Raw genomic sequence first — 9,267 nt, forward strand, 5'->3', positions numbered from 1 at the left:
TTGTTTGAATAAGATGACCTTAGATGGAGCATAGTGAATCTTAAAAAGATGTCTGATTTTTGATCCACAAACTTTCTTTTTAACATGTCTATAAGTGTTTTGTTAGGACATCGTGTTATCATTATGTTTGATTGTTCAGTTATTAAGCTTTTTGAATCATATCTGATAAAACACCATCTTCAAGTGTAGTAAACATTTTTAGATACTTTGTTTTTGAATGAGACACTTGACCCTTTGGAAGAGGTTATGTTGGTTCTAGAGTTTATAAAAGTTTCAATTTAGTCTCCATACTTTTTTATCATTGGTTGAATTAGTCCCTAGTGAGGACAATTCAAACAATCTAGGGACTAATTTATCACTTTTATAAACTCTGACACTAAAATGACCCAATATAAGCAGTTAGAGGACCATTTTGACAATTAATTCATTTTTGAATGGAAATCCTCAAGTTTTCTTATCTCAAAATTGAATATTTTTCATGTTGTTGACTGATTTATGCTCCGTAAGATTTTCTCTTATCTGATAATTATACTTTTTTGACTCATCATAATTTGTCTCTTTCAGTTTTGTAATCTTGCATGTTTCTTTTTTATTATTATCATTAAGGCTGTGATGAAATTAGCTACTCAGCTCCCTAATAAATTACGAGTGGCTGCAAACCAATGGCTTCCGCCTATATATAGAAGGCTTATCAGCTATGATAAGAAGGAAAGGGATATAACACAAAGATGCCTTATGAAGATAAAATCAATCATATTGCCTTCTCCGCCAGCTCTTTCGAAGTTGCTCATTATGCTGTTTTTTTCCGTACCTTAAAAAAAATATGGGCATGTGTTGACCTCATTTTTGTGAGGTCTTTTCTTCTCCTCCTTATGATTTATTTAGGAGGTTATTGGTAATTTTATACCTTATATAATTTGTATGGCTTTACAATAATCTTCTTTTTTGCTAGACTTTCTTTTCTGATTTTTTTCCATAAAGAATGAGTGGCATCATGTAAAGGGTTTTTTTTCTCCTTAAATGACAGGATCCACTAATTATTTATATCCTTACTGGAAAAGACCACATAGAAATCCTTAGGTTCATTTCAAGGATCTGTATTTCCATGCGACAAAGGATATATTTTGATGCGGTTTAGAGGTATAAGATGGAGATGATAATTTTTTTTTTAACCATCAAATAATGCCAAATTACTATGCTTGCATCTTCATATTTCTGTTAGTCTTTTCTCCTTCAAGCATAGAGCTTCCATTTTTTCGTTCAGTACTAATCCCAGAAGTCCATATGTTCTTCATGCTTATCTAACCATTTCTTTTTCTTCCCATGACATTTTTTTTGACTTGGATCTCACTTTTTCTATAGTTTTTATCTATGAGAATTTTTCCAGTAGCTTTGTACTCCAATAGTGGTTGAAAAACAACTTGTAGTATAATCCTTACCCTTGCTGAACAAATTTTGATTAGATTCTATTCTAATTACACTTCTTTCGCTAAATAAAAAATTCAAGCCTTCTAGGATATTAGTCTATTTTGAGAATATGTATTTCTTGTTTGATTTTATCTTAGAGATTCCTTTGATGCTCATATGTTGATTGGTTTAATGGCTTATCTAGTGTTGATCAAGTTAGTTGTAATTCATTTTATTGCTAATTTTGCACTTATTCTAGATATCATATGAGGTGCTTTGGTGTATGATATTTGCCTATGACTTAGTTTAGGTAGGTATGATTTGTGTAATGTAAGCAAAAATTAAAATAATATAAGAATTTAAGAAGTTAATTGACTTGAGATTAGTGGAAAAAAATTTGTAATATGTAATTTAGTGGATTTTAACTAGTTGATTAGCAATCAATATTTTTGATTAAGTGAAGCTTACAGTGCCAGTCTATGTATCCTGAATCTGACATGCAAAATAATAAGGATAAAGATAAGGATAAAACCTCTAAGTGAGAGTTGGACAACTAAAATAAATGTGTCATGAGTGTTGCAATAAGATACTATTGTAGAGATATAAGTTAGATTTTATGAAATTATAATTATATTAGCTTAGCTATGTGGTGGATCAACATTTTACTGAGGCACATCTGTGCACGTTAGGTGTTGTGAAATTGAAAATTGTTAATATTGATGAGTGATAAACTAGGAATCATAGAGTACAAAGTAATTATGTAAAAGAATTTAATATGTATTATAAGGTGAGCAGTTCAAAGGGGTCTGTATTGAAATATATGTACCGAAAATAATATAAACTATTTGTTCAATGATTTGCACAAAATTAAAGTTTCTAAAATTAAATTCTTGAAAGTGGTTTGGCATCTAAGTTGAAGGCACTTAAAAATAATGGCCTATGTGAAGCTTTGTTCTAACCTCAATTACTTAAGCTATATTCACCTCATTTAAATAAATTAATGTTTTGACTTTTCAGTTGTATATTTTTCAATAACTGAGTTAAAAGTTCCCCTAAACACGCTTTTAACTTCTGACATCTTTTAGATCCGGTTGCCTATATAAGAGTATACACCGCATAATTGAAAATTTTCATCTCACTTTTCACTAGACATATATACCAAAATTCTCATTAAATAGTCTGAACTAGTAGTTGTATCATATTCCTTTGTTACTTTATATTTAAACTCCTAAGTTCTTTTTTTCTTGTTGCATTTAATTCAAAGAGATTCTTTAGCTTTTCTCACATTGAACGATACTTGTAAAACTCGTTGAATGATAAATTATTGCATGATAAATATTGCTTTTAGGACATTTATTTTAATAAAGTTGAATTCTATTTCTTCAATAACCTTAATCGCCTATAAATATCTTTCTTGATATCAATTAAGCCTAACTTTTATCAGAGGCATTTTCACTTCATAAGCCTAATCTTATATTTTAGTATGCTTCATTTTTTTTTCCTACATTGGTTCACCATGCCCATTCACCACAGTATGTAGCTCAATTTACATTTTGGGGTTAATATCTTCTTGTCATACTTTGTTCTATCCCATCTCTCATTCATAGTTGTAGTGTGGCTCTTATTTGCACTTTCTCAACACAGCACTGCATACTTCTAGTGACCGACAACTTCTAGATCTCGCTCATGTGCTTGCCTGTAGCCTTGCCATTTGCATGTGGTTTGTCTATATGCAAGCCACTTACTTTTCACCCCATTTCTTTTGGTAGCTTCCAATCGGGGTTTCCTCTTTGGCTTTCGTTTGTGCATATGCAGTGCTTCCCTTGATCACCTTAATCTTCATTTCCATGCGTATGATCCCTCTCACAGACTCTTTGTTAATCGACACCTCTTGGGGTTGGCATCTTGTACATATTATGATCCAAGCAATTTTGCTCATCAATCATATTTCACTTCTTGACTAAATTCTTACAATTCTTTGTCCACAATCATTTCTATTGCAGTCTATTAACAGCATTACTTCCATAAACTTTATTATGTCAATCCTTCATAAGATTAAAATCCCTATCTCCACTATTGGCTAGATTTCCTCGTCGACTGTCTCTGGAAGTATCTTTAAGATTATATTCTCCGGTGGAATTGATCCTTCAATATTTATCTGTTTCGGTGACTTTTATTTCCACCGTTATTTTTCCTTCCGCCTTCAGAGATTTTATGATAATACTCTTACTGCTTGTGCCCTTTGGTTATTTGCTAAATGTATTGAGGGTATGAAGACTTCAGCATGCACATCATCTAAATGAGTTGCTTTGTTTTTTCACTATGATGTAGACCCTCCTTTACACATATGATCCTTAAATTTCTTATGATAAATCTCTTATTTTTGCCAAAGCTGTGATTTTTGAGTTGGCAACTCAATTATTTTTCTCTGTTGTGGGCAACTTTTTCTTTTGGTTGTTAGAATCTTGATATTATTCATAAATATGTCTGACTTGCATTTATTTTGTGACTTTTTGGTTGGGCTTATTTACCTATGGCATATTATCATTAAAGGGAATTTAGTGCTTGTTAGCAGATAAATGAGAAAGAGCTTGAATTTACACTGATAATTTTGATTTCCGAATGATAACCATCACGCAAAATATTGCTCATCGGAAATGCTTTTCCGGCTAAAAGCTTTATGCCAATAAGAAATTAACGGCGGACTCGTGGCTGAATTTCAGCCGGCAAACCTACTGGTTAAATCAACAAGTGATAGTCCCACAACAAATTATGCGGTTGTTTTTTCAGCCAGCAATAAATCACTCAAGATGAAAAATTACAATTAACAAATAAAGATTTAAGGAGAAGAAAACAAACTCAAAAGATTTCAAGTGAGTTTGCTTAATTGAGTGTGTAGCGACTTCCAAACTACAAAATTTGATCATGCAAATATGTAGTTTACTTGGAATGATAGTATAGACTTCTTTCATTAAGATTTTGCTCAAAAAGAAAGAAAGAAGAAGGGAGTATATGCTGGAATGTTGACAGTTCAAGAGCAACCATTTCTTAAAGAAAATATAACTATTTATAACCAAAGGGTAAATTAATTTCAATGCATAATATTATTATAACATTATTTTGTCAAATAATAATATGTTTTTTAGTGAAAATTTGATTTTTATTAAGTTATTATTAGATCCAAACCGATAGCTAACGTCTAGAAAAAATAGAGAAGTTAAACTTGGATGTATATCATGGATGTATAACGACTAATCATTTCAGCAGAGACGGGCAATGTTTGAAAAATCATAAGAAATGCGGCTCTAATCTAGAGTGGGTCATTTAACATATCAAATTGCATCTATAAAATCCACCAAATACAATATAGTAATACGAGTTAAAATTCTCTAACTGTAAGATGTTATTTGCAAAAATAAAATTTTAATAATTTTTACCATAATTCTAAAAATCTTAATTAATACTCAAATATTTCCTTAAAAACTTATAAAACTTCAAATATAATAAAATAAAGTAGACCTATTTTCAACATCCCAATTATTTTATTTTCGCAAATTTAACGTTACTTATGAAGTAGTTAAGAAAATTTTAAACTTATATAATTAACTATTTAAAATATAGTAATATTTAATTAAGTTTATTGTCCTTATTTAATAATATATAAAGAAAATTTAAATTAATATATCGAGCTGTGAGCAAAAACACATCATGCAAGTAAACTCTTATTATCTTCTATTTTGAGCATAAAAGTAACCATCTTGAGTTCTCTCTTATGCGCATACCTTGATCCAATTTTTAATTTATACATCAATAAAATTAATGCACTTGAAATAGTTAATTCATATATTAGATCATCCAAACATATGTTTGTAATTATCAAAATCAATAAAATAGATCATAAGACACATAAGTCAACAATATAGTTTTCTAATGAAATCACCTGACAATTGTAATTATTGATGCAATATTATGTCATCTTTTCTTGAAAATTGCTATTTTAAGGTGTTATAATCCTCTAGGGTTTCCAGTTGACGTTTGATATCTTATGTATCATGGATTAGTCAATTTATTTTTCTTTTTATGCATTATTTACTGAAATTCTTCTTTTTGAATTAGCCCATGCTATACATGGTAGAATAAATTTGATTGAAAGATGAATGTTATTCATTGTTCTACTTTTTATTAGGTAGATTAACATAAATATCACTCCATTCCTATATATTTACATCTCTAATATCTAAATGTTGATTTTTACATTTATGACACTTTACTTATGCATGACCATCCGTATTTCACTGTATGGAAAGTTAGTAATAGTGGTTTTTTTTATGTGATGAGAATGATTCGACTGTTGTAAATGTAAAAAATCAAATTTTAGGTATTAGATATGTAAATAGAAATTGTATGGTTGGAATGTAGATGCCCCTTTTTTTCAATAAGGAATTGTGACATGTTATTCTAAAATTTTTTCCCTCAGTCATGCCTCATTCACAAAAAAATTGAAACATGCATTATGACTTAGCAGGCATTAGTCCACGATTTGAAGAGCAATTTAGTAGCAAGGATTATGGACATGCAACACGATTGTAGTATGGAGGTGTGCATCATCCAAGCTTGGGGATGGTACGTGTGCTTACTTGGTCCAAGTTTGCTAAATAATAGACAACTCGTCAATCAGATGCTGAAAATTCCTGAACATACTTTTACTAGTGCGGATCCACAAGTTCAGATTGCATCGCTGGTAACCAGATCGACTTTATTATTTTCAGCACTTACGGATTTTATTTTGTGCATTAGATCGGGAAATCATGCCTTTATATAAGCTAAAGTATGAAATGGAACTTTAATTTGTCTAATTAGCAATGTGTACGTGATGGGGAATTTTCAGAAATTACATTTTCAATGCTTTGTGAGGCTTAAATTTTTGTGGTTGGCTTTTCTTTGAAAATTATAAAAATAACTTTATATCACACTGGAGTCTAGAGTACGTGATATTAGTAGAAAAATAGTGGAAACACAAATAAATTTTTATTAATAAGAAAATAGGGGTTACAACACAACTCAACAATATAGGACATAGATGAGACAAATAAATACTTCTAAATGTATCCTGATGGGCGGAGTTCAGCTAGAGGGATAGGGATGATTCAAAGGGATAATGGAAACTACGGGAGACGGGTGACAGCGGGCAGTGGGGTGGTTGGGAGCAGTTTGGAAGGGGGTCGGAAGGCTGGATAGCAGTAATAACCTGCAGGAAAGGAGAGAATAGGGTGTTGGTGACGGATGAAGAGTTTGGAGGATGAAAAGTGGGGGAGGAGAAGGTTTGGGGAAGGCAGAAGTGTAACGGACATAGAAAAAGAAAAGAACAAAAATGGAAGAGGAAAACGAAGAATCGGGAAAGGGAGAGAAAATGAACAGCTGAAGAAGTGGAAACAAGCGGTCAGAGGTCAAAAGTATTGCAGGCGATTTCACCAATATAAATCAGCTTAACTATGGGTTCAGCGTTGTGTGAAGAGGATGACGTGAGGGTAGGGTAGAGGCGGCATTTTTGTCAAGCGGAGGAGGCAGCGTCGGTACCTTGCAGAGGAAGAGGAAGCAGGAGGAAGAAAGTACGTGCATGGGAGCCGAAGCCGAGTCGAAGAAGAAGAGAGGAAGAAGGTTCGTGTTTGACAGCCGAAGTCGAGTCCAAGAAGAAGGAGCGACTAAGGAGAGTCATGCCCTAACTCACAACGAAGAGGAAGAGGGAAGGAAGGAGCTTTGCGGAGGACAGTTCTTGCGGGAAGGAGTCGAAGCCGTGTATGATCGAGCCGAAGAAGAAGAAAAGGGAATGAGTCGCCCTTGCGGGAAGAAGTCGAAGTGCGGGGAGAACCGTGGAACTACGATATCCAATCATGCATTTCTGACTCCAGTAATGTCATGTGTTATATGGGCTCACCTAAAAAAATATTAAAGTGAAATCAGGTCTCCATAATAACCCTCAAAATAATTTAGAAATAATCTTCACGGTTCCACTTCAATAACTATGAAATAATCTGCCTCAAAATAACACCTCAGAGGTTATTTTAGGATTTTTGCTTGGTTATTTCAGGGTTATTGAAGAGAAACCAGTATATTCTACTTCAATAACTCCAAAATAACTCAGAAATAGTCTCGAACTAACCTCTGCGGTGTTATTTTGTGGTAATTGAAGTGGAATAGCGGAGGTTATTTCAGGATTATTTATGGGTTATTTCGGGGTTATTGAGGTGAAATATATGAATTTATCTTCACTAACCCCGAAATAACTCCTAAATAACCCCGAAATATATATATATATATATATATATATCCGTGGCTTGTTGGTATAGCAACATCTCTGAATGTCATAAATTCCCTCAGGTCACTGGTTTGAATCTCCCCGTGTGTAGGGTGTGGTACTCGAATTTTTAGCACACATAGGGATGACTAGAGCTCTTCTAATAACCTTCGACCATTCCTTTATATATATATATAATAGAAATTAAGTATGATTGTACTAAGTAATGAAAAGATAACAAATTATTAAATTAATAAGCTAAACTTTATTTCTTGTCAGGCTTCCAAATTTAGAGGGGTCAACATCAAGACAAATCAAATAGCAATTTAATTGACAATCAAGTGAGTACTTGTACTTTTAAATTTTAATAATAGTTTGTTTATTCTCAAATGTATTTGCAGTTGATGATATTTGTGCGTCCTTTATTCTGATTGAAATATTATTTTTCTTTATTGGTCATATCGTTATGGATATCATAGTTAATTACTCATGCATTTGGTCTATGTTTTATAGTATGTTAAATTAAATGCGATGAATACATATGTTTATGTTGACTGCTGGTATGTGCATGACTAACTTTGATGAAACATTTCTGAATGATATTAGTGGAAGAACACTAATGTACCCGTTCACTTAAATGGAAAGGGATATTGATATTCATGTGTTTTGATTCACACAAACTTTTAGATGTTGTCTCCTGTGACAATTGTATATATATGAAATGATATTGATATGATAATGATATAGTTTCCTACGAATAACATATTAAATATTTACATTAATTTATAAAGAAGCTTCATATTATTCTTTTTTTTCCCCGTATTATTTTAGTTTAGAAATATGAGTATTTACTAGCTCGTTTAGCTCACAGTTGTTTTAACTAACTTTATGAGGTTTAATTAAATTATTAAAAGATTTAAATTATTAAAAGATGAGCGCAATAGACGGGAAAACGTTTATAGAAGACGTGAACAACCATCAACAAGGTAATTTTAATTATACCATTTTAATTTAATTTATAGTGGTCTTTCATCTGTTAAATTGTAGACGAATATAGAAAATTTAATTCCTATCGTCCGACTGTCTATTCCCTTCTTGGTTAATTCCAAGCTCCAGGTCGACTCGTGCTAAAAAGTGAAGGATACAATCATTACCTTAGAGAGGATATAGCCGGAGCACCACCATCTCCTCGTGTACAACCCATAAGAGGGAATGAACTCTACACAGGATTTGAGAACAAACACAACCAAAACTGACTCCCCACACATAGAGGACATAAATTTATAAGCACCCTCGAATGGTTGAAGCTTCTACACAAAGGAAGAGAGTAAGAAGGCAAGAAGAATCCAAAAAAATAGCTATTAAAACTTCTTATATGAAGACGAGCATCAAAGGTTCACGATCAACCTTTACGCGCTTCCTGCGATTGTGAGAAATCGCGATCCCGCCTTCGCGATACTTCCCTCTTTCGATGCTTCGCGGTTGGGTTCGGTCTTTTGTGATAAATCATGGGGGATCAGTCTCATGTTTTTCGTGCACCCTCGCCAGGGCGCTAAACAACGCCC

The 9,267-nt window shown here is 32.6% G+C and overlaps 1 protein-coding gene across 3 annotated transcripts in view; it reads left to right on the top strand.

Moving 5' to 3' along the window:
* LOC110032622 overlaps positions 1-9,267 on the top strand; it is a 27,694-nt gene that overhangs the window by 1,076 nt on the left and 17,351 nt on the right. For all 3 annotated transcript variants that reach the window (XM_020736297.1, XM_020736299.1, XM_020736298.1), the window contains exons 5-6: positions 607-783; positions 5,933-6,148. In XM_020736297.1, coding sequence (XP_020591956.1) covers positions 607-783; positions 5,933-6,148 — 393 coding nt within the window. The remainder of the gene's footprint in view (positions 1-606; positions 784-5,932; positions 6,149-9,267) is intronic.

The sequence above is a fragment of the Phalaenopsis equestris genome, unplaced genomic scaffold, assembly GCF_001263595.1.
Source record: "Phalaenopsis equestris unplaced genomic scaffold, ASM126359v1 Scaffold000986, whole genome shotgun sequence".
Lineage (NCBI taxonomy): Eukaryota > Viridiplantae > Streptophyta > Magnoliopsida > Asparagales > Orchidaceae > Phalaenopsis > Phalaenopsis equestris.